Raw genomic sequence first — 26,611 nt, 5'->3', positions numbered from 1 at the left:
AGTCCTCCCTCCTCTTTAATTTTTTAGAAGAATTTGAGAAGCGTCAGTGTTAGAATTCACCAGAGGGCTACCTGGTCCTGGACTTTTCTTTGTTGAGAGGTTTTCTTTTTTCTTTTTCTTTTTTTTGAAAAGTTAACATTAAACTGAGATATTTGGTTTGTGGGGAGTCAGCGAGGGGAATCTGGGGAATTAAGAATTATGTATAATTTAATTCAGGCCCACACCACCTCATAATGATATATTGTAACAGTTTATTAATTTATTTCCCTGCAATAGACTTTCCCATATTCTGGCCATTCCAAATGTCATGGGTAATTATGTTTTCTAAATCATTTCTTTTCTTTGTCACACAATACTCAAAAAGCTTGAATGTCTTCCTATTGCTTGTAGAATTAATTTTAAAAATTTTAGCCTTCCACTCAATCTTCCCTTTGACTCTTTCTCACCTAAGCTCTAAAGAAACTGCTTCTCCTGCCCTTGTGGGAACTATGTTCCAGGGAAACTGGTTTGTTCATTCTCACTTCCATACCTACTTCCTTCTGGTTAAACCTGAAGTAGGAAAGTGTTCAGAGCAAAGCCCTACCAATTATAAGCTGTGATATTGAGCAATCATCCCAAAGGCACGTGTGTGCATTTTTAATTCATGTCAGGCTTTTTAAATAAAGAGGCTTTAAGTGGAGGCGATTTTGCTGATGTTACATGCTCTTCCTCAGCGCAAATGTATATTGCCTGTGTTTTTCCCAGACCTTAGGAACAGTAGATTATAGTCACGCTCTGCTAACCTCATTTGTTCCAGGAAAAAGTAAAACAATTTCAGAGCAATATCACGGCCAATCATCTGCTGGTCCAAGTGAGCAATCTGAAAACCATGCTAGGTCCCCCCACCCAACCCCACCCAGCAACCCCCAGGACCTGTCCGAGTTCTTCTTAGCCATGCCCTCCACCCCAGGCCACAGCCCTGCTCACCACCTGCCACCTGTCACCTGAAGCCTGGCGGCCCAGATACTCCCGACCTCTGCATCCCATTTGTCTGCGTTGCTGCAGAGCCGTTTTCCCGATGCATAACTCTGCTTCTGTGACCCCGCAGCTCAGAATTCTTCAGGGACTCTCCGCAGCCTGTAAGATAAAACACGAATTTATTGGCCTGACAGATGAGGCCCCTTCATAGATGTCCAGCCGGAACTGCCTCATATTTAGTGGTCCAGCAATAGTAGGTTATCTGTCTCCTCAACCATGAGCACTTTTGTGAGTTTCCCCATCCCTAGTTTGGAATTCTCTCCTCCTGGGTGTCACCTGGGCTCATCCTCATTCTTCAGATCTCAGCTGAGTGTCATGGATTCTGGGACCCCTTCTTAACTCCCCAGCCAGACTTCTAGCTGCTTCTCCTTTTCCTGCCCCTCAGGCTTAGCGTCATTACAGCACATACCACGTCAACTGTCATTTATTTGCATATCCGTATAAGGAAAAACCTCAGTTCAGTCTTCTCCCGAATAGGGAATAACCCAGTTCTTCCCTCCCATGTTTCTCTTCTTTATTCCTCGTACAAAGCACCTCACTTCTGACCCTTCTGGTCACCAAGTGTGTGGGAGGTTTTCCCACACAAAGCAATTCTCATGACACCAGCTGGGTGTCCTGCAATTTAAGCCAATTCTAACACTGTGTACCTGGAGACAGTGTCAGATCCCACAGGTTAAGGGCTCAGTCCCACAAGGCTGCTCCCTGACCCACAGAGGACGGTCACAAGTCCCCAAGTTACCCACAACTTCTGTAGGATTAGGCTACAAATCAGAGCTTCCCACGACCCCCTCCTCAGGTTTGGTTAATTTGTTGGAGTGCCTCAAAGAATTCAGGGAAACATGAACGTTTACCAGTTTATTAAAGGATATGACAAAGGACACAGATGAACAACCAGATGAAGAGATGCACAGGGCAAGGTCTGGGAGGGTCCGAGAGCAGGAGCCTCTGTCCCCCTGGAGTTGGGGTGCGTCACTCTCCCCGTGTGGCTGTGCTCACCCACCTGGAAGCTCTCTGAACCCCACACTAGTGGGATTTTACGTACGGAGGCTTCCTCACGTGGGCATGATCAATTATTAATTCCATTTTTCAGATCTTCTCCCTTCTCAAGAGAATGCGCGGTGGTGAGGCTGAAGATTCCAAGCTTCTAATCACGGGTAGGTCTTTCCAGTGAGCAGCCCTCATCCAGGAGCCCACCCAGAGTCACCTCATTAGAACAAAAGACACTCCTATCACCCAGGAAATTACCAGGGTTTCAGGACCTCTGTGTCAGGAACTGGGGTCAAAGACCAAATATTAGAACAAAAGATGCTCCTAGTGTTCTCATCACTTAGGAAATTACAAGGGTTCAGGAGCCCTGTGCCAGGGGCCGGTGGCAGACTCCCATACACATTTTTTCTATTATCTCACAATATCTATCTGGTATCCTGAGGCCAGGGACCGTGTCTCCTACCATGATGTCACCAGACCCTACTGTAACTCCTGGTCTGTAGAGTAGGTGCTCAATAAAAGTGTGTGGAACGAATGAAACAGTCACAGCACCAGCCAGTGTGTCACGGTTGCCATTTCATGAATGCTGGATGGTTCAGGTAATAAAGTTATCAAAGGTGATGCGCAAACATCAAGTTCGCCAAGAATAACACCGTAGGTGACCCCAGGACTTGGCCGTGGTGTTGCTCAGACAGCCCACAGGAGGAGAGCGCCCCAGGGTCCTCGTGCAGGTCTCACATCGCCTGGGAGGTGGGATGGCCCTGGGAAGGGAGAGGAAGCATGTGTGCTGGAGGGAGTTGGGGTGGGGAAGGGGAAGGCGGCAGAGTGACGGGATGATGGAGCCCCTCCCTCGACCCTTGCCCTTCTTCCTTCCTGATGAGGGCCTGAGGTTCTCTACCTCGGGCTGGATGGGAGTCTAGAATATGCTGGAAGCACTTGCTTTGTTTAAAAAGAAGGACAATGTTCTGACCACCCTCCCCACGCAGGAATAATGAAAATGCATATCTCATGTCCCTTTTGGCGTTTGTCCTGTGACAGCTGTAAAACATTAATGAACAGAAACCTGTTAAACAGAGTCGGGAGACCAGCAGGGGGAGCTCTCACCCCTGCACTGACAGCCCAGCTCAACAGAAGAAAGACTCCCATTCTTTCCCGCCAGGACTCAGCCAATGAAAGGCTGGGGCTCTGTTTACTAAGCCCGCCCCCTCCCTTGTCCCGCCTATAAAAGTGTCTCCTTCCTTTGCCGTGTGGGCACTTGCACGTGGCTGCCGTGGTTGAGCCCCTGAATTGCAATTCTCTGCTGATCCTGAATAAACTCATCTTTGCTGGAGAATACCTGACCATCTATTTGCTTCAGGTCAACGTACCCAAGCCTGCATTTTGGAATCAAACCCCCTGCCCTTTGTGGGAAACCCAGTGAGTCTTCAAGGGCATCCCACTCCGCGAGCACTAAGCCTGGCCGAGAAGGCACCCTCTTGGATCTCCAAGGCCACTGCTCTGTAAAGCAGGTCCCATTCCAGCCCCTGTGCCAGGGGGGCAGCAGCTGGGGGGTCTTGGTGCTCCCCAGGCAGCACAGACTGGCTGAAAGTGGCCTCGGGACAGCTGAGCCCTGCTCGCCACAGTTTTTGTTTGTTTGCTTGTTTAGTTTTAGCAGCTTCGTCACCACAGGGCCCCATCAGGACTGCTCTGGTCAAGCCACTAGGTCTTCTAATGTGGCATTTGAGGAGGCAGTTCTTGAGCTCCTCAAGCAGATTCTTCCAGCTCGCTTCAGCAGTGACCTGGGGCCTCAGCGCAAGGCTGCCAGAGTCAGCTGCACCCTCGCATACCCTCTCCCAGACAGCAGGTTCTGTTCATCTCGCTCTGCATTGCATTGAGAAATGGATCGCCCAGGTGATTCCCGACCAGATGAGAAAAAAGAGAGAGAGAAAAAGTGAGAGAGCGAGCGAGCGAGAGAAACCTCTATTCAGTTACTTAACTATATCTTAAAATTTTATGATCAGGAATATTAAAAAAACTCAAGTAACAAGATTCTCTTAAGTTAACTCAGATTTTAAGTGACAGTATAATTGCAAAATAATTGAATAAAGTAAAATGACTGAAACCCAGATTCTGAAGAATCTCTTCCAGGTTTCAGGTCATTCACAGCATAGATGAGCCCCCTCTAAGCCTTACAGAGCCTCACCTCTGGGCACCTGTCCTTCAGGTGCTGGGTTAACGTGTCAGGCTGCAAAGTGCAAATTTCATCTGAGCCATTAGATGAAAGACCTAAAATAACACAAATACTTATCAAGCTAGAAATAAGCAGCGTTGCTTTGCTTGACTATTGTACTCTTGACAAAACAATCATTTTTCAGTTTAGAGTTTCCTTTATGTCAATTTCCTAAGTTCCTAGTATTTTATGGTTGTTTCTGATTGTCGCTACTCAGAAAACAAATGACGTGCTCAGCTCTGTTCCGTCCTTAAAACACACACCTTCCTTCCAACTTACCAGCAGCTCTGGCCAGCACTCTCTCCCTCTCCCACAAAGCTACCCCCACGCCTCTCCGGGCCTGGATCCCACGCACTCTGCAGTTTGGCCCACTGTCACTGAGGGGACGGTTGACCTGCAGCGAGAAGCGGCCTCTTCCCGTCCTCACTCTCTGCTTCCTCCAGGACCAGGAGCTGATGCCACCTACCGGCCCTGCTTTCCACAGTCTAGCTTCTTCCCGCCCTCCCCCTCCATCTTCCTGGCTGTGGGCCAGCGCAACCCGCGCACGGCTTCCAGCGCCTTCATCCCGTACCGAGTCTGTTCCTACCCGTCCGTCTCCTGGACACCTCCATCTAACGCTTCCCATGCACCACGAGCCCCTTCTGACTCAAACCAATTCTTCATCTGACCCTCCCCTCCCCTCATATTCTCTCAGGTAATTACATCACCTTGTATCCAATTATCCGAGCTAGAAGAGTAAAAGTCCCCTGGAACTCCACTCTTCCCCTGGTCCCTCCCCGCGGTCCACCTGGTCATCAGATCCTGCGATTTCTGCCCCCTCATCAGCCCCGGCCTCGCCAGCATTACCGCCGGTGGGTTGAGGCCCACCTGCCTGGGCTCTGGTCCCTGAGGGCTGCTCCTAACTGGCCCTGCCACTCCTTGCTCTGCGTCCAATCCAACCCAAAGGCAGTGCTAGAGTCAGAAAGGCGAAAAGGGAGGGAGGGAAGGAAACGAATGAGTGAATAAAAGAATGAGTCATGTTACTCCTTCAGTTAGAATCCTACAACGGTTCTTCATTGCTTGACAGATAAGACCCCAGTTCCTCAGGACGGCCTCGGGGCTTTTTCCAGTCCAGCCCAGCCCAGCCCGACCCTTTCAACCCTACTTGGCCTCACCTTGGCCGCTCCCCGGCCCACACCCTGTACCCCACCCTGAAAGCACCTCCCGGGAGCCCTTTCACACACTCCTGGGAGTGACCCTGCCTGGTCGGTTCCTCCTCCTCTCTCCACCTGGACAATCACCCCTCCCCCAAGACCCAGCTCCCCTGACACCCCCGTGAATCTGTCCCAAGCCCCACAGCATCATCGCTGGCTCCGTCCTTCTGTTTCCATCACGCTGTGTACGTGCCCATCAGAGCCGCCACCCTACACTGAGACACAATCTCTCCCATCTATCTGAATGGCAAGAAGGGAAAGGACCGTGTTTTATTCCTCAACTCCTTTGTGACCTGATACAGTACTCAGTACAATAAATGTCTAACACATGGAGTTTCGGGTTTTCCAGCTCTGCTACCTAGTGGGGCTTCAAGGGTATGAAGGTGCTATGAGTCCAAGCATCTGAATGTGAAAGGTAGTTTCCAGTTTGAAAAAAAAAGGAAGTCACTGGGGACTTCCCTGGTGGCACAGTGGTTAAGAATCTGCCTGCCAATGCAGGGGACACGGGTTCGAGCCCTGGTCCGGGAAGATCCCACATGCTGCGGAGCAACTAAGCCCACAAGCCACAACTACTGACCCCATGTGCCACAACTACTGAAGCCCACACGCCTAGAGCCCGTGCTCCACAACAAGAGAAGCCACCGCAGTGAGAAGCCTGTGCACCTCAACAAAGAGTAGCCCCCGCTCGCCGCAACTAGAGAAAGCCCGCGCGCAGCACCGAAGACCCAACGCAGCCAAAAAAAAAAAAAAAAAAAAAAGATATGAAGAGCTCTTAAGTATCGTAGGTTGCTAACAGAATATGCTCTATGTCATTTGGATGACTTCTGTTGTTTGTAGGAAACACTGCAGTGTTCACTGTCTCTACGGAAACCAGATAGACGTAGATAGTTGCCTGGAACTTATTTTATGTCCTCGTTTGGATAGCAGAGGTTCTAGCTAGCCCTGGACCAGTCTCAGAGTTTTGCATTATAGATGTGTGGTAAATATCCATTTAATTAGCTTGGGTTAGTAAGCAATTGACCTAATCATGGATGGTTTAACCCATCAGGGTAAGTTTTTGTTGCTTATCTAAGGCCCCAGTTGACTATTTAGAGACGGCCTTTCTTGGCTCATTCACTGTGATCTGATTTCTAAAAGACATGGCTAAGTCAATCCAAATCCATCCCTACCAAGCACATAAAGTAGAAACGCTCTTTACGTTTTGCGAGTCAGTCAATCCATGCAATACTGAAAAATGCACACGGAACGCAATCGTGTTAATGACACAAAAGTCACAGTGAGAGGCCCACAGTTAGGAGAGGACCGCCCTCTCCTCCTTTTGTGTTGGAGCTGAAATGTCAGCAGGACAAATGCACTGACTCAGGGAGATGTTAACTGGCTGCTCTGTGGTCGGGCCGTGGGTGAGTTGCTGCGTGTGCTCTAATGTCAAAACTGACTTGTGTTAAATGACCTGGATATGGGTCGCAACATGCTTTTTGAGTGTTTTGTCCAATAAATTATTTCCAGCATTTGAAAGAAGGATTATTTTCAAAAATAAAACACAATGAAAGAAAACATTGAACTGTAACAATCCCAAATTCATAAATAAAATGAGCTGTGTTTAGAAACCATGATCAAGACTTTGTTCATCTGTTTCCAAATGACTGACTGTAAATGCAGACTGCTTGATCCACACCTGAAAGGCTCTGTTTACTTTTGTCTTACAGTGAGTACTGAAGTCCTTTGAAATGGACTTCAAACCAGTTCCCCATCCAGGGACATTTGGGGAAAGAAAATGCCATTTTATTGCTGAGTGAAGCCCAGATGTTCTGTCAGTGTTGGCAGCAGGGACCAATTAGCTGGGATCAGAAAGAAAAAGGCATTCTCTGGAGTCATATTTGTTGACATCATTGCTATATTTGAAGTGAATTCTGTAAACATTAGACACCAGTGAATCACCAAGTCCTACTGAGCAATAACTGTGTGTGTCCTTCTGCAAACAGGCTGGGGTGCTCTTTCCTCACCATTGACCCCCCCAAACTCTGCTTCCAAGACAACCGCCATGGCTCATGCTGTGAGTGAAGGTCCAAACATGGAAAAGCCTGGAGGAAAACGAAGATGTGGGTGAGACGCAGGATTTCCTTGCCTTTCCATCCTCCTCGTGGCCTGTGGTCCAGAGAGACTGTGACACTCTCCATCGGCGAGTTAATGGCTGAACAACAGGAATAAGGAAGAGAGGAGAAAAAGCACGGAAGAGCTCTGAGGAACGGTGGAGTGATAACCTTTAGATCTTCAGCCGTGAGGCTCTGGAGACTGTTTGCCAGGGGTCTTGTTTAAAGAATGCCAGCAACCTCTTTCCTCTGTAAATCAGTGGCTAATGGGGGGGCGGGGGTGGAAATCCCGTAAGCATTTCCAGTGATACCACATCAAGCTGGTGTTTCATGCTTGGTTAGAGACAATTGAAACCCAGGCCTTAGTCACACACGACCTGTGATCAGAGTAGTTCTTCAATTGTGTACTCATTTATTTTTAAATATCTGATTACTTTGGAGTTTGAGTCTGTTTTTCATTAAAAGCCTGTTAAGATATTGTTATGAAAATGTGATAAATATGCATTCGACAACTTTATGCTAAGAGAAATCTTTCTAGAAGGATACTGAGCCTAGAATTATTAGCCTACATAATTTGGAAACAGTTATCCAACCTAATTTGAATCCAGACAGGGTGGTAGAGAATACTGGTCTACAGAACCCCTGCCTAGGTCTCCCTGCCAAGTAAACCTATTTTTAGAAACAGCAAATGAGGTTAGGAATGGCTTGTTCTTTTGTGGAGTCATGCTGGCTTCCTGTGCTTTTTTTTAATTTTCTAGGTATTAACATACTAAAATGTAGGTAGGTTAAGTAATTTACTCTATCAGAGGTATTAGCCAATGCAATCAAACAAGAGAAAACAGAGACATGAAAATTGGAGGAAGAAATACAACTATCTCTATTTGCAGGTGATATAATATAGCTGTAGGACTCAAGGACTCAAAAGAATCAATTAAAAAAAAAAACTAATCCAAATAGTAAGAAAATTCAGTAAGGCAGCAAGTTATAAAGTTAACACATAAAAACAATGTTCTCCTATTCAAACAGAAGCCAGTTGTAAAACATAATGGAAGGAACGTGCTTACTTATAATATCACCAGAAAGATAAAATAACTAAAGATAAAATAACTAGGAATAAGCTAAAAAATAAATGTGCCAATCTTCTATGAAGAAAACTTCAACAGTCCTGAAAAACAAAAAAAAATATTTGAGCAAATAGAAAGATCCAGCATGTTCTTGGCTATGTAGGGGAGCATCAAAATTTTCCTTCTACCCGTCTAGGTTCTTTGGCTGGTCTGATAGTTGAATTGACATAAGACAGATTAACAGGAGAAAGACAAATTTAGTTGCATGTATGGGAGTCCCATGAAAATATAAGACCCAAAGACAATCAGGCAGTTGAGGCTTATATGCCATCCTGAGCTAAGGAATGGGGTGGGGCGGGGGCATTCACTGGACTGTAAGGAGAGCAGATGTCTGCCCCGCCGTGCAGGTAAGTCTTTCAGGTGAAAAGTTATCTCTGGTCACAGCTCTCTTTCTGGGCTAGGCCCCCTACCTACATTCTTTTAGGCAGTTAAGGGAGAGGTAAAAGTTTTCCTGAGTCTGCTGGGTCTTGGTTGCCTTCTACTCAAAATAATCCACATGCCAGAGGGGCACATTTTGGGGTGGCATATTCTGCTCCCCTTCAGAGAGGACAACTAAATCAGGAAGCAATGTTAATTCACCACAGGTAAATTCAATATGATTCTAACAAATATACCAACACTTTTTTTTTTTTTTAGAGTTAGACAAGTTGACTCTCAAGTTTATATGGGAAAATAAAGAAGCAGAGAAAGCCAGGAAAACCCTGAAAGAGAGGAGCGATGAGGAGGACTGCCCCCGCACCAGGTAGTAACTTGTATCATGAAAGCTCTGTAGTTGAAAGAGTGACAGATGTGGCTGGATATAATGTTCAGAACCAGGCATACACAGAAACAGGATATGGGTCCAGAAACAGTGCATACAGCTATTTGGTGTGTAATAAAGGTGGCCTGTCAAATCATCAGTGAAAATACAGACTTTGTAACAAATGGAGTTGGAACAACTGGAAAGCCATTTGAAAGAGTAAAAATTGGATCTACGTTTCCCAAACACCAGGATCGCCTCTAAATGCATCAGCAGTCTAAATGTAAAAAAAAAAAAAACAGAAAAACAAAAAAAACACAAACAACAACAAAAAACCATACAAATACTGCAAGAAAACACTGGTGAAGTCTATAATCTGGAGAAAGACTTCTAATTATGATGCAAAAATCTATAGGCCATAAAGGAAAAATCATTAAATTTGACTACATAAAAAAGGTATATGCTAAAATCACCAGAAGCAATGTCAGAAGACAGATGAGAAGCTGGGAGAAAATATGTGTGACATCTCACAAAGACTAATTATGCTAATATATAAAGAGCACTTAAGAACCAAGAAGAAAAAGACCAAACAATTTAAAAAAACGAACAGAAGTCATGAGCAGGTCACAGGGTAAAAAATAAATCAGAAAGAGGCAATGGCTTTTAAACATATGAAAAGCATATGATCAACCTCACTCACAATAAGGGAAATGCTAATTAAACTACCTGAGACAATATTTCTCACCTATCAAATTGGTAAAAATCCAAAGATACCCAGGCCTCATTGTTAGTAAGTCTGTGAAGAAGCACTTGGATATAGCTGGTGAGAGGAAACAATTCCAATTTGACAATAACTAAAAAAATATATCTGTATTTAACTTCTGATCTAGCAATCCCCTTTCTAAGAATCTAGGAATCATACAAAACAATATTCACACCAAGTTCTTGCTACTGAACGTGTGGTCTGTGGCCCAGCAGCATCAGCTAGCAGAGAGCGTGTTAGAAATGCAGCATCTCAGGATCTAGTGAGCTGGAAGCTGCATTTTTTTTTAACATCTTTATTGGAGTGTAATTGCTTTACATTGTTGTGTTAGTTGCTGCTGTATAACAAAGCGAAATCAGCTATACGTATACATATATCCCCATATCCCCTCCCTCTTGCGTCTCCCTCCCTCCCTCCCTATCCCACCCCTCTAGGTGGTCACAAAGCAGGGGAGCTGATCTCCCTGTGCTATGCCGCTGCTTCCCACTAGCTATCTATTTTACATTTAGTAGTGTATATATGTCCATGCCACTCTCTCACTTCATCCCAGCTTACCCTTCCCCCTCCCCGTGTCCTCAAGTCCATTCTCTATGTCTGCGTCTTTATTCCTGTCCTGCCCCTAGGTTCTTCAGAACCATTTTTTTTTAGATTCCATATATACGTGTTAGCATACAGTATTTGTTTTTCTCTTTCTGACTTACTTCGCTCTGTATGACAGTCTCTTACCATCATTATCTACAAATAACTCAATTTTGTTTCTTTTTATGGCTAATATTCCATTGTATAAATGTGCCACATCTTCTTTATCCATTCATCTGGCGATGGACACTTAGGTTGCTTCCATGTCCTGGCTATTGTAAATAGTGGAAGCTGCATTTTAACAACACCCTCAGACCGTTTGCACGTGCATTACAGTTTGAGAAGCCCAGCACTAGGTTTTATATGGCAGCGTTATTTGTAATGACGTAAGACTGGAAACAACCCAAATGGCCATCAGTGGCACACAATGAAATACAGTGCAGCCTTGAAAAAGAATAAGGATGATCTCTATGTGCCAAATTAGAGACAGCTCCAAAATTTAGTGTTAAGTGAAAAAAGCAAGTTGCAGAACTATCGACAGATAACGGACGGACAGATGGAGAGATAGAATGCTACCCTTTCGATAAGAAAGGAGTGCAATATATATACATATACTTTTTTTTTTTTAACCTGAAGAAAACTTGGAGGCAAGAACCAAACCAAAAGTGATAATCTGAGATCAAAGTATTGCAATTTGGGGCACACAGATTCGGGTAGGAACCCAAACCGAGTCCCACTCGGAGTAGTAAAAGGAATAAGGGGCTTTTAAAGGCACGGAAGGCAGGGTTGCCGTACTAAGAATTTCAGCTGCCCATGGTGGCAGTAACTAGTCTTGGCTGACCCTGACTGATCGCTAAGGCCATAACTAGAGGGAGGGGAAGGTCTTACTGTGACAAGTTGCAGGTGTTCTTGCAGAGTCCTTGGAGCTTTTGTGGTTCCGCCCAGTTCAAAGGTTTGTCGTTCTACCTGGTGAGGCCGTGCATAAGTCCACCTCCATGATAGCCTTCCAGCTCCATTTAAAATCCGGTGACATAGTGACTCAATTTTATTTCTCATGTCACAATATATTTATGTTGCTTATTTCTGCAAGAAGATAAGCTGGAAGGATAAAGCTGAGCTAATAAACTTGGGGTGAAAAGGACTGGAGAAGATAAGGGTAGAAGCGAGATATCTCGAACCTTCGTCAATGTTTACTACTTCAAAAATAAAATTAAAACAGTCACTCAGGGGGAGGGATGGCAGGGTTTGCTGCTGGCATCTAGTGGGTAGAGGGGCCAGGACAGCCCTCCTGCAACAAAGACTTATCCGGCTCAGAGGTAAATATAGTGTCGATGTCGAGAGCCCCTGGCTTAGGCTAAGGGCAGAAGAGGCACTAAACTATCTGAGGTTTACAAAATTGAACTTATCATTTTGAAGACGAGGCTAGCATTTTCCCCACTGCAGTCACCCGAGCCCTTTCCGTTCTCCAAGACTGCTCCGAGGTGGCAGACCAGGATTCCACAGCATTTGTGTAATCTGTCGGTTCCCTGGAGTCCGATTCACACGGGTCGGATAACTGGGCCCTCTGCACACCCAGGAGGAGCGCGCTCTGCTCTGCGCCGTGCGACTCAAGCCCACGTGCCAGGGGGGACACTTTTCTGGACTAAGACACAGCGACACGCTGGTCGGCCCACTGAAAGCCTCCGGAGAGCCGGGCCTTCGTTCCATCCACGCCCCAGGCGGCCCCGGGTACGCAGTCACCACCCTGGGAGCGGAAAGGACGCGGCGGCGCACCTGGCGCCCCTGGGGCCCCGCCCGGCGGCGCCCCGCCCGGCCCCGCCCGGCCCCGCCCCTCCCCTCCCGCGCGGCCCCGCCCCGCCCGCCTCCCGGCCGCGGTACTTGGGGACCCCGGAGCCGCTGTCTCCTCCGCTGCCGCCCCTCCCGCTCCGGCCGCGCGCTCGGTGAGTGTCCGGGGCGCTCGGGCCGCGGCGTCGGGCCTGCGCGCGAGGCGGGGAGGCGGGCGGGCGGCCGGGTCGTGACCGCTGAGGACCGGAGGGCTGGGCGGGGGCGCGCGTCCAGCTGGGGTTCCCTTTCGGATCCGGCGGAAGTGACGGCGCGGTGAGTGTGGCGGCCGCCGCCGCCGCCGCCGCCGCCCGGGACGCGGAGGACCCTCGGTCTCGCCCACGCTCGCATGGGGGCGGCGCCGAGCCTCCCCGGGGGCCGCTCCGGGCCCCGCGCGCACAGGTGACCCTCCGCGGGCGCGCGCCGCAGGGCGCCGGGCGTGGGTGGGGCTGGGGCCCGAGAGAAGCCCGGGTGGGTGCCCAGGTGGGTGCCCAGGCGGCCCCGCTGCCCAGCGGTCTCCCGCCCACCGGGTGGCCGGCGCTCCGGCGCTTTCGGGGGCCTCAGGCCTGCGAAGATAATCGTGAGGACCATTCCAGGTCCTGGCACGTCTGTTGTTCGTTAAACTCGTTGCAGGCACAGTGTTACAAGGTTCGGCATCTTCAGGGCTAAGAGGACGGGGAGAGGTTTTAGTCATACCTGGGGTTGCGCGTGCTGGATGAGGTTGGCTCTTCAGTTGCTTTCTTCCCCTTTTCCCCCCCATAAAGCTCAGTTTTGAGGGAGAGAGTATGGAAAATTAGTCCTCACATGCCGCCAGGAATACGCGGGTGCCGAGGGAAGCTGGGTCAGTGTTGGCACGGTCCCTCCCGGCCCAGCTGGTGTACCTTATGGCCGAGTGGGGAGGGGGAGTGTGAAAAGTAGCCTCTGGACTGAGGTCCTGCGGCGGCTCAGAGATGTGCCCCGGGATTAGCAGGAAGGGCTGTGGTTCTCTGTTCTGGGTGTGTCCCGCTCTTCCCCACCGCTCGTGAGTGCCTGCATCCCCGGCTTCAGGCCACCCCAGAGAAGGGTCACAGTTTTAGTCATACTTGGTCATGTAAGCTGAGTATTTAAAAGCAATATATGAGGCCAGTTCCAATCCAAGGTATTTTGTTACAGTTCAGCTTATTGCGTGTAACTCCAACCAGCAACCATAGAGTGAATGGAATCACCATTCTTTTCTGTTTATACAAAGAGTGGCCTACATCACACTAAGTGTTAGTCCTTAGACCCCAGGGAAGGCCACACACCTTACGCTGCCAAGCTTGCTGGACCTGAGATCAGGCCTGGACATCAGCAGAAAGAAAATAACGTGTAGTTCTACCCACCATTTGTTGAACACCTGCTGTGTGCCAGGCATTAGTTTATCTGATCCTCACAGTAAACCTATAAAGTAGAAGGAATCATCCCGTTTACGTATTAGACAACACACACACACACACACACACACACACACACACAGTGCCCCAGAGACCAGGTGGGGACAAAGCAGGAGCCCAGGTCTCCATTAAACCAATCTTTAATAGTAAATCCTCTAGGAAATTAAGGCGTCCTAATCCAAGAAGACAAGAAGCACAATAGTGACACCTTAAAAAATTATTAAGACTCGATCAGTTGAATTAAACCAATTATGCACATTAACTGCTGAAGGTTACTGATGGTGCTACAGGGAAAAAATGGTGCCAAAGGTAGATTTGTTAGACTTGTTTTATACACACACACACACACACACACACACACACATATGACATTGTTCATTAATGAAACCTTAATACTGGTTTTTATGTTCATGATTAAATATATTTTAAAAGGCATATTGTTATTGAAGCTGTGAATAATTTTGAAATATATGATGAATTTTGCAAGTGTGTGTGTGCATGTGTGTATATGAAGGACACCTTTGGCTGTCTTATCCACGGGAGCTAAAAAAGTAGGGGCTTGGAAAGCTGTTGATAGATGTTGTGTTTGCTGTGTGATCCCGTGAAATGCGTATCCTTGTTACTGGTATGTGCATTGAATGGAGCAGAGCTATCCCTCAATATAAAAACCCCACTAGATTGTCTATAATTTTCTTTGATATCTGGAATGTCTTCGTGGTAAACTGTTTGAATTTGGTCCTATTTTTCTTTCTTTTTTAGGATTAAGACCTCTTTAATCTTTTCATGATTAATTATTAAGGATTTATATATTATTGCAAAGTGATAATGAAAATCAGTTTATGATTATGTGGCAGGTTATTATCAAATTCACATTTCAGGACAAACAAGAAGGATCTTAATAAATGGTACTCGGAGTTTGGACATTTATTTCACAATTAACAGAGGAACCGGGTAATGGGCGAAGAAATGGCTTTTAATGTTTTACTCTGCTCACAAAAATAGTTTGTAGATTTGTGACCATGTGTTTAGCATCTTCCTTTCATAAAACCCTGCTAAAATGACAATGAAGGAGCCTTGTGAAGCATCAAAAACACAAGGACAGAGAAGGGAGAGAGGAGACAAAGAGTGGACAAGAGAGGTCAGAGGTTTTGGAGGAGGGAAGTGACCAGGGGAGGGGCTGAGTGCCGAGGAGGGGAAACAGACCAGAAGGGGCCCAAGCGCCAACAAAGGGGGGGTGAAGTGCAGGGCTGCAAATGGGGCCTGGCTAGAAAGCATGTGCACAGACTGATGTGACCTCCACAGGCCATCTACTCTGGAGCGGACAGCCACCCTCCCTGCCTTACCCAGAACCCAGTAGGAGATCAGGTCTCACCCCTGCAGGATCTGATGCACAAGCTCAGGGACCCCCAGGCATTGGACTGAAAGGAGGGGATTACGGATCCTGTAGGAACCCCCCAGCCTCTACCCTGCCTGCAGCCAGACCAGGGGGCTCCTCCATTTGCTGGTTGCTCAGTAAAAAAAGGTTACTGACCCCTTGATCACACACATCCTGCCATGTAAGCAGTTTCCAACCTCGTTTTGTGTTTCCCTCTTAAATATGACTGACATCCCAGGATCATCAAGCATTTGTGGAAAGCCTGTGTATGAAAGAGACCCAAATAATACAAACACCAGCACAATAACAGAAGACCCCAGGAGAAGAGAGACGATACAGGGAGCAGAAGACAACACCACAGACTGATTGACGTTCTCCAGGGAACTGGGGGGCGGGGGGAGGCAGTAAAGAAGGAACAGCAGAGAACAAAGAGTCTTTAGGAATTAAAGATATAATGGCTGAGACTGGAAAAAATCAGTAGAAAGATTGCAAGAGAAAGTCATGAGTATCTTCCAGAAAATGGAACAAAACGTCATTGTGATGGAAAATGCAAGAGAGGGGGGCAGATGAGAGCAGAGCTCTCTACCACCACACACAGAGAGCAGAGACCGTGCAGTCCCAAGTGCCCGACAAATATCCGCTTCTGTGCCTGCCACTCGTGCAGGTAGGAGGCCCAGAAAAAGAGAACAGAGTCAGTCTGCAGGGAACGGACAAGTGCCTTAAAAGTTCCCAGAGAGGGACTTCCCTGGCGGTCCAGTGGTTAAGACTCTGCGCTTCCAATGCAGGGGGCCCAGGTTCGATCCCTGGTTGGGGAACTGAGATCCCACATGCCTCACAGTGTGGTCAAAAAATGGGGAAAAAAAAAAAGTTCAGTTCCCAGAGAGGAAGGGAAATTTTTTTGATTTGCTAGATTGAAAGGGCCCACCAAGTGCACGGCAAAATGAGTAAACGGGGCCCATCTGAAGGACAGACAAATCATCATGAGTGACATTCAGAATATCAAGGATAAGGATCAGATTTCACGACGGAAGACTGGGGAGCCGGGAGGAGGGATGGAGCTGGGGTCCGAATATCTTCAGACTTCCCAGCAGCAGAGCTGAAGGCTGGGAAGCGACCAACCAGCACCTCAAGAGGTAAAGTGACATGCAGCCCATCTCGGAGGCTGCCAAACCGTCAGTCATATGGGATGGTAGAATAAAGACATTTTCAGACATGCAAGAAGTCAAAATGTGTGTATTCTGTCTTAGAAAGCTATTGGACGATTCGCTTCATCAAAGAAGGGAGTAAACCATGAAGCAGGAAGACATTGGGCCCAAAGGAGTGTCTGGGGGGTCAGCAGTGCTCAAGCTGAAGAACAGTGAGTCCAGAGTGGAACCATGTGGATGGCGTGGCTGGGAGACAGTGGGATCCACACATCGGTATAAGCGAACAGGAGGCTGGGGCCCGGATGGGCGTCTCTGAGTTCAGCTGTGTTTGAGGAAAGTCGGGGGTGGGGTGGCGGATGAAAGCTTGACGTGGTGTCTCCCCTTCGCAGCGCGGTGTGTGAGGGGCTTGGAAGGAAACATCTGCCCAGCTTCGCCACAGCAGCACCAAGACTCACGCGCTCCTTGAGGAGTCAAGGATTCGGTTTTGTGCTTTACAGCTTTTCCATGAAGCCAAGAGAGGGGCTGAAACTTGGTGTCTTCGGACTGGGAAAAAAATTCACAATGGATGTAAGACCTTGTTGTTGCTGTAAGGGGAGGGTGTTGGAGATCAACATCTCAAAACAGAGTAGATTAAAGAGAAGCCCACTAGCCCCCAGTTGTGACGATTTGAGCACCAAGAAGAAAACAGACATCCACTAATTGAAATATCTTGTTTGTGAAAAATCACGAGTCTGTTAATAAGCTCAGATGAGGCAAACAAGACGAGCTTTAAAAAGGCACAAGAGAGTTTCAGTCCTGTTTCAGTATTTTGGAGTGGCCTGCCCCAAACCCCATCAGAGCACAGATTATCTGGTATACCCCCTTCCTCATGCAGGGAGCAGAAATCAAGTAACTGACTCAGGGTGCCAGAGCTGGGACTGTGAACCTGGTCTCCGCGCCTTTTCCTCTGAGTCTCCTGCTTTGTTTTTCCCAGTTTAGTATTAAGACCAAAGCTGCTTTCTGTTGAAGAACTATTGATCTTTCAGCTCTAATGCCCTTCACACAATACACAGAAGTACACTGATTTCTCCGCGGCCCCAGTAGATACCGTGGGCTGGCCAGGCCAGTGCTTTCCTGGGGGTGGGGGGGGATGAGGGCAAGTGTGCTTTTCGAGATCAGTGACAGAAAGGTCAGAGCCTGAAACAAATTTGCTGGACGTTACCAGAGACAGGGTGCTTTATTAATGGCGTCTCTTAGGTTGGCATTTCCATTTGAATCAACACTCCTTCAACATCTGAGGGGGAAATGCGTGCAGATGGCAGAATAGAATCTTGGATGGGTGGGGAGGGGGCTCGTGGGACATCTCCTTGGCCAGGTGACCTTGCAGCAGACCTAACACACAGGGCCCTACACCCCTGTCCTTACTCAGTTCATGGAGGGCCGTGGGGCTGCAGCGTCTCCTGGTGGACTGGCCATCTTGGTGGCCCTGTCCCCAGGCCAGAGGATGACCTGTGCGGTAGGGGCGGGGGTCTGAGTCCTGACGTCTGACTGCATCAAGGATGCTGGAGGCTGTGCTTCTTGCGTGAGTCCCCAAGTGCCCTCGTCCAGAACCGGGCGAGGAGGGCCTGGGCCTGGGGGCAGCAGGGGCCTGGGGACAGGGCCTTCGATTTGGGCTTTGGCACAAGCTGAGGTCTCATAGAAGGAGAACTGGACGTCAGAGGTGTTTGTTTTTAAGGCTTTCATGCCTCTTTGTATGTGATTTGATTTGTCTTTTACCTTAAGGCTTCAGGTTATCCTAAATGAGGGCTTTGTTCCCACATTACAAAAACATTCAACCATCTTTTCTTGTGTTACTGTGTGGTTGGATTTATCATTTTGAATGATTTTTAAATTATAAAATAATACATATAAGCCCTTAAACACACCAAACAATACAGAAATGAAAGCAAAAGCCAACAGCTCCTTCCCCGATTCCACCCCCAGCAAGTACCCAGGATGTGGGTCCTCCCACTCTCTCTCTGTGTTATCAGCATCACTGTTCAACTGTGTTCACTAAATGTTAGAAACCCGCAAAATAATTATGAGAGCCCCCGCAAAAGAAATCGAGTTTTGTGCCTGTACCTATTTGCTCGCTGAACCAAAGTGTCAGTCATAACTTTTAACAGCAGAGTGAGACACGGCCGACGTGTAGCCTAAATTTACACAACGCTGATTTTTAAATCCATCGTTTCAGATTCGCCACCATGGATGCTCTGTCGGAAGCAAACGGCACCTTTGCCTTGACCCTTTTGAAACATCTGGGTGAAGACAACTCGAAAAATGTGTTTATCTCACCCGTAAGCATCTCCTCTGCCCTGGCCATGGTCTTCATGGGGGCAAAGGGAAACACCGCGGCCCAGATGTCCCAGGTACGTACCTGAAACCAGTTCTGGGCGATGGTAAATGCTGTTACTTTCTCAGTTGAGCTGGTCCTCCATGTTTCAAATCCCAAAGGCCTTGCTCTTGACACATAACTCCCTCTGTGCTGCCCCGTCCCCTGGGCCTCCCACACCATGTCTCTTTGGCAGGTGGCCGGGCCTTCCTGACAGCTCAGTACCTGGCTTCCAGGAGGACACACCTGAATGAGCAAGTGCTCATCCAGCCTCTGCTCTGATGTGCTGGCCAAGGCCCGGCTGGCGAGGCCAGTCCTGCAGTGAAGCCCAGACCAGCCCGAGGCCGGCTGCGCAGGGCATGAAGGTCCAGCTTCTGGGGCCACCGATGGCAGCCGTGGTCTGTCCTCTGGCCCCGCCACGCATTCACAGCCCTCCCAAGGCCCCAGGGTCTCGTCCCTTCCTGGGGCCGGGCTCGGGCTCCAAGTCCAGGAGGAACAGGGCTGTTGAGGCTCCTGGGTGCAGAGCTCTGTGAACTAAAGAGGCGGATGATCTGCCGCCCCACTCCCGGCACACCCTGGAGAGACAGGGAGGGGGCGCGCTGTGCCGTGGGGAGGTCAGCGTGCTCAGGCTGACAGTCCCGGACTGAGTGGCCAAAGCAGCAGCAGTTTCCTTCCTCACGGCTCTGCAGGCTGGCTGCCTGCGATCGAGGCTGCTTCGGAACTGTGTGGGTTTCTAATAGCCGCTTAAATTCTGCTTCCCTGAGCAGGGGCACGGGCACAGGCTCGTGAGGCAGGGCTCCGCTGGGCTGGGGGACAATGTCCTGAAGCCCTTTGTCTGGCTGAGAGGGTCTCGGGGCCCTGCCTCAATCTCCAAGGTTTAGCAAAGTGTCCTGATCCTGCCCTGGAGGCCTGTGCTTTGAGTTTGACCTTTGCCCTGAGGCCGTCACTTATTTTCAGAATCTTTTGCCAGCTGGAGAGGCTGGGAGTGAGAAACATTTTCACTTTCCACCCAGCAAGCCCTGGGTTGCAAATATTTCCTTTAAATTCTGCTTGACAATGAAATAGCTCCCTCTCCAGCTCATCTTTCTCTTCCCTCACGCTCTCCCTCTCCCAGGCGGCTACCGATGCCGCATTCTTCCCCGGGCATCTCCTTAGCCAGATACACCATCCCGGGCATCTCCTTAGCCAGATACACGATTCCCCGGGGAGAGGGCCAGCCTTCCCGCCGCTGCAGGTGGCAGTGGTTTCCGCACTGTCCTTCCAGCCTCGGCCAGCTGCTGGGTCCAAAGCCAGCGCCCACGTTCTAGCTTTGTGTTACAGCAGAACCACGCCTGGACGGCTGCCTGGACCTTCTATGGCTGCAAAAGAAACCGCCCCGCAGCTGAGTGGCTGGGAATGACGATGGTAGCTTTTCAGCCTCTGGCCTGGCCCCATGGTGCCTGCTGGGCTCACTCGTGATCTAGGAAGGGCCTTGGTGCTGGCTGTTGGCTGGGGCCTCCGTCCTCCCACAAGGAGGTCTCCCCGAGCAGTGTCGGCTCCCCAGAGCTGTCCGCGAGGCCCCCAGCGGGATAGCGGGGACTTTCTTAGACCGTGAGGGCCGGGGGACCAGACAGCAAACGTGGAGCTGCCATGCCGTTTTCGGCCCAGGCCTGGAACAGTCACCTCTCCTGTGTTCCGCTGGTCAGAGCACGTCCCAGGGCCAGCCCAGACCCGAGCACGCGGCCTGTGCGTGCGGAGACGGGAGGCCTGGCGGGCAGCCTGGTCTGCAGACGGACCACAAGGAGTGGGCGCACGGAGCTGGGCTTGCAAAGGGCCATTTCTGCTCCTGCCGTCCCTGCTCGGGCTCCCTGCGGGGGGGAGGCTGGGCGGCTTCCGAGAGGCGTTTTGTCTCTAACTGGGTGAATCTCGTTTTAAGCTGCAGTGAGGGCCAGTGTGGTCCTTAGGCTGACTTTGGTGTCGTATCCGTTTCCTGTAGTGAGGGCACACTGAAGTTGTGTGTTTTTATCTGTTTTTGATTTCAGGCACTTTCTCTAAGCAGAAGCCGTGGCGGAGGTGGAGACATCCACCAGGATTTCCAGAACCTTCTCACCGAAGTTAACAGGACCGGCACACAGTACTTGCTCAGAACCGCCAACAAGCTCTTTGGAGAGAAGACTTATGATTTCCTCCCAGTAAGTCACACTCGCTGCTTTTACTAAGAAGGTAGAGACCGAGGTGGCGGGGAGGTGGCAGGGGGGGCCTTGTGGTGCAGCAGAGGGCCTGCGGGCTGAGACGCACACGGGTGGGGTGACGCAGGACCCCACGCACTGCCGTCCGCGATGGCAGCCGCTGGACACGCAGCTACTTATGTCCCAGTGTCGTTACTTCAACGCAGGTGAAGTGAAGTATTCAGTCCCCCAGTGGCACCAGCTGCAGTTCAAGTGCCCGTAGCCGCAGGTGGCACCCTTCTGAACGGTGTGGATTTAGCGTCTCACCACGAGCACTGAGGAAGCAGTGGCGTGGGGCGCGGGTTTCCCGTGTTAACATGGGACAACGGGCCCTGGTTCACGGCCAGCGGTTCTGAAACACCGAGGGAGCAGTGGCCCCCACCGTGGTAGGAGCCCACTGGGCACGGCTGTGGCCCTGCAGCTGCTGCCAGCGTCCTGACCTCGCTGGTGCGGCGACTCCCACGAAGGACCAAGCAGTCCATGGCATTTATTTGACATCCAGACCATGATTTTTCTTAGTTTGTGTTTATTATTAAATGTAGCTGAAGACTGAGAAAGGATTTAAGGTTAATTCCTCGCATTCATTTGTACATTACACATGTAAACCATAAAATTATCGACGTTCTGACTTAGTGTGGCGAGGAAGTAAGCTCTTGGCGTTGATTGTTTTTGTAGCCATGCGATTACGTTGCTCTGTGTCTCCTAGTCTTTCAAAGATTCCTGCCGCAAATTCTACCAAGCAGAGATGGAAGAGCTCGACTTCATCAGCGCTGCGGAGGAATCCAGGAAACACATAAATACCTGGGTAGCCCAAAGGACAGAAGGTGAAGATACGTTGTTATTTCTGCTTTCGTGGGAGGTGTTTTCATAGTATTTTAATGAATCTTATTGTCAGTTCCCTCACAAGACCATCAAATGTAAACAGGAATGATTTTTTTTCTCTGAATAACTTTAGACTTTAAAAATCTACTTTTGAAATACAATCAGTGTATAATTATTTTCTCTAGCTTTTTCCCTGTCCTCATCAATGTTTGGTGCACCTCTTCCAGAACAATCTTCACTTTAATTTTTTTGTTGTCGTTGTTAATGTTAATATAATCTTTCTTTTCACAAATAGTGTAAAGAAAAATTTGGGTGCAGGTCTCCAGCTGCCTGTCTGTCCAGCACCGCTTGCGCTCTGCGGGTTACTGAGCGTCATTGCAGGACACTTGGTTAAGTCCTCATCCACCTGCGGTTCTTAATTTAAATGTTCTCCACGCAGGCTACAACCTCTCACCTTCAGGACAATCCCCTGAAGCGTAGACATCAAACATTCCTTTCTCTCTCACTGTGAATTATCCTGCACATAACATATTACTTTGCTCATTTTTATGTTTTATTCAACTGATGGTGTTTTTCTGACCAGAGCTTTAAAAGTTTTTGTCGCTGCCTTTGTTTTAGGAGCCAGTCTCCCTGTACATGGTCGTTTGGGGGACGGCGAGCCCCTTCGTCTGTGCACTTGACCCCTCAAGAAGACGGCCCAGTGAATCTCGTCCCAATGCCTCCGTCAGGAAGCCCTTTAGCTAACTGGTTCTTTAATTCTTCTTTTCAGGAAAAATTATAGACCTGCTGTCTCCAGATTCAGTGGACTCCATGACTTGTCTGGTTCTCGTGAATGCCATCTACTTCAAAGGAAACTGGGAGAATCAGTTTAACAAACAGCACACCAAGGAAAGGCCGTTCAAAGTCAGCAAGGTGAATATGGGTATTTCGCAACAACAGAGGTGGTTCTTGGAAACAGTCCCTGTGTTCACACTGGTTTATAGAACGTGCAAGAAGGCTGACCTCAAGTAACTGGCGCTTCTTGTGGCCTTAGGCAGCCCAGCATCTGGTCTCCCAGCAGACCTGGGGCCTTCTTCTGGCCCTGCCCCTCCTCTGCCGTGTCATCAAATGTGGTCCATGCTGCCACTGGGCGTTCTATCTGTATCGCGCATCCCACGGTGTAGCTCTCAGGCTTAGGGTCCTTCCTGGCTTCCCAGAACTTTTGAGATCAAGTTCAAACTCCAGACTATGGCACATGAAGCTCTTTGTGGCCCTGGATCCTACCCACGTCTGTGTCTTCATTCTGTCAGTACCTGTATATCCCCCTTTCCTCTCCAGCGGCGTCTGGAAGCCTCCCTAGCAGTGCCCCCAGCCCGGTTTCTGTACCCCTCCTCTGAGCTCTCACAGAGCGCTGTGGCACCGATCTCCCGGGACCCCTCTGGCCCCTGTGCAAATGCAGGACCAGGGAGGTCACTTGGGAGTTGTCACGATGACTGGGGCTGGGCTGACAGCAGTGGGGGTGGGAAGCACAAGCTTTGTGTCTTAAAAGTGGAGCCAGCGTGGTTTGTAATGAGTCAGATGTGGGGTGTGAAGGACAGGGGTCAAGGACACTCCAGGGTTTTTGACCCTGGGATGAATGGTGTTGCCATGAACCGAGATGGGGACAATTATAGATGGAGCAGCCGTGGAGGGGAACACGGGGAACCAGTGTGAGAGGTGACACTGGAGGTTTCTGTTATGTCCAAATGCAGGTGTTGAGTAGGCAGTAAAATGTATGCATCTGGAGTATGGGGGGGAGGTCCCGGCCAGGAATAGAAATGTGGGAATTCTATTTAAAGTCACGGGACTGAGCTCACCAGCAGAAAAGCAGCATGAGGCCTGAGCCCTGGGTGCCCCAGGGTTTGGAGGCGGAAGCAGTGAAGGTGAGCTGGCAAAAGAGAGGGCACTGGTGTGGTGTCTGGAAGCCAACAAAGTGTTTCTGGGGCCCAGAGTGGCCGGCTCTGCTGACTCGTCCAGTGTCTTGTTTCAACTTCATGTTTATCCATTTCCTTTACAGAATGTGGAGAAGCCTGTGCAAATGATGTTTAAGAAATCCACCTTTAAAATAACCTACATCGGAGAGATATTCACGCAGGTTCTGGTGCTTCCCTACGTCGGCGGAGAGCTCGATATGATCATCATGCTTCCTGATGAAAACACCGATTTGAAAACGGTAACTAAGCGGTAATCGCGCCGTGGGGGGAAGGGGGTCACGTTTGAATCCCAGCCCGGCAGGCTCCCCACCTCCCAGCGGGAACCCTTTCTGAAGCCGGCACGACTCCCCCGGCCGCCCCCTCGAACCCACGGCGCGGCGCGTGCGGGCCATGGCAGACGGTCCCACTGGGCAGCGTTGCTCTGGACCCGAAGCTCCTCTATTCGCCTCTTCTAGGTGGAAAAGGAACTTACTTACGAGAAATTCGTCGAGTGGACGAGGCCGGACCTGATGGAGGAGGAGGAGGTGGAGGTGTCCCTGCCCAAGTTTAAGCTGGGGGAGAGCTACGACATGGAGGGCGTCCTCCGCACCCTGGGCGTGACCGACGCCTTCGAGAACGCCAGGGCGGACTTCTCCGCGATGTCGTCCCGGGGGGACCTGTGCCTGTCCCGGGTCGCGCACAAGGCCTTTGTGGAGGTCGACGAGGAGGGCACGGAGGCGGCCGCCGCCACCGCCGCAGTCCTGATGCTGCGCTGCGCCAGGATCACCCCCAGGTTCTGTGCCGACCACCCTTTCCTCTTCTTTATCCAGCACAGCAAGACCCGCGGGCTTCTGTTCTGCGGCCGGCTCAGGTCCCCGTGAGGAGGCGGCGGCCGCAGGCAGCCCCGCTGGGTCCTGCTGGCCCGCTTTCCCCGGTCCTCCGTGACGTGCCTGCGACCCAAAGTGGCCTTGGCGACAGTCCAGAAATAAAGGGGCTGATGGAGAACGCCTGTGTGTCTGTGTGTTCGCGTGTCCCGAGCCCGCTAGGACCTGCAGTTGCCATTCGGGGGAGGGTGGTCACACTCGGCAAGTGCCCCTGCGCCCTCACCGTCCGGGCCCTCGGGGAGAGCAGCTGCTTCCTCTCTCCACTGCTCAGTGGCCCCCGTTGGTGAGAGAACAGAGAGAAGCAGAGGCTACGGCAGCCACGGGGAGCAGGCCGCAGAGACCCTCAGCGGGAGTTCTGTTCCAGAACGTGTTGTGAGCCCTCCAGAAACCAGCATAGAGGTGGGGAGAGCCAGTGACCCAGCCCCGTGAGAAGTCAGTCCCATTTCCCGCTGTGTCTGCATTTGGAGGGGTCTGCGGTCACAGACCTCTTCAGATGCACAACCACCCACTTTCCCTGAAAATGTTTGATTGCCACCAGGTGTCAGAGACGAGCAGACAGGTCCTGTTCACAGTAACGGAAGAGTTTAAGACCACGCCGGGTGACTTGCTGTCCTGCTGCAAGTACTAGAGATAAGTAGGAGGCTGAGGTTTCTGCAGCCACTTGTGTTACCTGCTGGAGACGTGATCCGGTTCTCAGCTGATGTGCGGGTCAGCTGGAGAGCTGTGCCGTGTTCCAGGCCAGCCACCAGACCTCCTCCGCTGACCTAATTGCCGTCATTAGGAGCTGGGCTCCCTCTAACATGACGATGCAATGCATATTTTCATTCTGCCTCTGGTCTGCTTTCCCTGTTGAGCCCAAGCCAGCGACTTAGCCGTGGGGAGAGACAGACTGAGGAGACGTTGCCATTATGAGTGGGGTGGGTGAGAAGGGGAAGGGCCGTGTCGTCAGCGCCATCTCCTTGCCCCGCACAGCTCTGTTTGTACCTGTGGCGTGTAGCGCGGTGGTCTGACCATCCAGGTTTCGAGGCATCTGTCCTTCCTTTCCCTGGATGAGAGCCCTCAGGCCCATCAGCAGGAAGTTGTGAAAACGAACGCAGTGGTCCCGTCTGTGGCAGACCTATAATACAGGTAGACCTCTGCCAGGTGAAGTCCTAACACACGCGGAATAAACCATGTGATGCCGCTCGAAGGGGCTCTTGGGTCCCACTGAGTTGTTCCACTTTCTCTGTCGGTCAAATGGCCTTTGAAAAGTTATCCCCCAGCATATGATTTTAGTAAAAAGCACAGCCACCTGAATCATGCTCCCACATCTTTTACGAAATTCCACCAGAAGACAGTTCCATTACGTTGTGCAGTGTTTCTTGTAAGGACCTACAAAATAAGATCCTCCCAGGGTTTAAGTCTGGGAAAGAGTTGGTCTCACCCCTTTACAAATGTTTACTGAGCACCTGCTTTGCATTGATGATTTTACTTAATCCTCAGCAAGGAGTAAGCCCGGGGGGGTCAAGTAACTTGAACAAATTCTTGCAGCTGGCAAAGAGGTAGAACCAAGGTCTCAGGCCAGTACTGACAACTCCAAATCTGGCCTTTCAGAGGGGCCACAGGACCACGGTCACAGAGGGGTCCAGGCAGGGGATTCGTGGAGGCCCAGGGCCTGTAGGCAGTGGCTGGACGCCAGAGCCTGGGTGGGAGGGGATGGAGGAGGGGGGCTTGTGCACAAGATGACCCTAATCTCACACTGACTAGTGGGCAGCACGGGGCCGGGGCCCCAGGACTTGCCTAGGGCACCCCTGCCAGGTGGGGACGGGGAACAGGGAGGGGATGGGGACTCCCAGGAAGGGTGGGCGCAGGAACTGGGGTTTGGGTGCACCTGCAGGGGGCTCTGGGGTCTGTGCCCAGCTGGACTCCCTTCCTCACTGGGGTTTCTAAAGGCCTGTCCACAGTGACAGGACTGAGGATCTGG

General features: G+C 50.2%; 1 protein-coding gene across 2 annotated transcripts; it reads left to right on the top strand.

Moving 5' to 3' along the window:
- Nucleotides 1-12,533: 12,533 nt before the first annotated feature.
- Nucleotides 12,534-24,769, top strand: SERPINB6 (serpin family B member 6). Of its 2 annotated transcripts, none has more exons than XM_061194776.1 (7): nt 12,534-12,641; nt 18,667-18,841; nt 20,826-20,975; nt 21,718-21,835; nt 22,603-22,745; nt 23,869-24,024; nt 24,241-24,769. In XM_061194776.1, the coding sequence occupies exons 2-7, from the start codon at nt 18,677-18,679 to the stop codon at nt 24,643-24,645; spliced, it is 1,137 nt and encodes a 378-aa protein (XP_061050759.1). In that variant the 5' UTR covers nt 12,534-12,641; nt 18,667-18,676; the 3' UTR covers nt 24,646-24,769. The 2 variants fall into 2 exon arrangements, with proteins under 2 accessions (XP_061050759.1, XP_061050758.1); XM_061194775.1 differs by lacking the exon at nt 12,534-12,641 and adding an exon at nt 12,809-12,924.
- Nucleotides 24,770-26,611: the final 1,842 nt, after the last annotated feature.

This window comes from Eubalaena glacialis, chromosome 7, assembly GCF_028564815.1.
Source record: "Eubalaena glacialis isolate mEubGla1 chromosome 7, mEubGla1.1.hap2.+ XY, whole genome shotgun sequence".
NCBI lineage: Eukaryota > Metazoa > Chordata > Mammalia > Artiodactyla > Balaenidae > Eubalaena > Eubalaena glacialis.
The sequence above is the reverse complement of the archived record's forward strand: the minus strand, read 5'-3'. Positions and strand labels throughout refer to the sequence as shown.

Excerpts from the sequence above, each read along its gene's own strand:
- SERPINB6 (XM_061194775.1), top strand. The coding sequence starts at position 12,872 with ATGGGGGCGGCGCCGAGCCTCCCCGGGGGCCGCTCCGGGCCCCGCGCG. Across the intron at positions 20,976-21,717 it reads AGACTTATGATTTCCTCCCA|TCTTTCAAAGATTCCTGCCG; the intron begins GTAAGTCACACT and ends TGTGTCTCCTAG. Across the intron at positions 24,025-24,240 it reads AAAACACCGATTTGAAAACG|GTGGAAAAGGAACTTACTTA; the intron begins GTAACTAAGCGG and ends CGCCTCTTCTAG.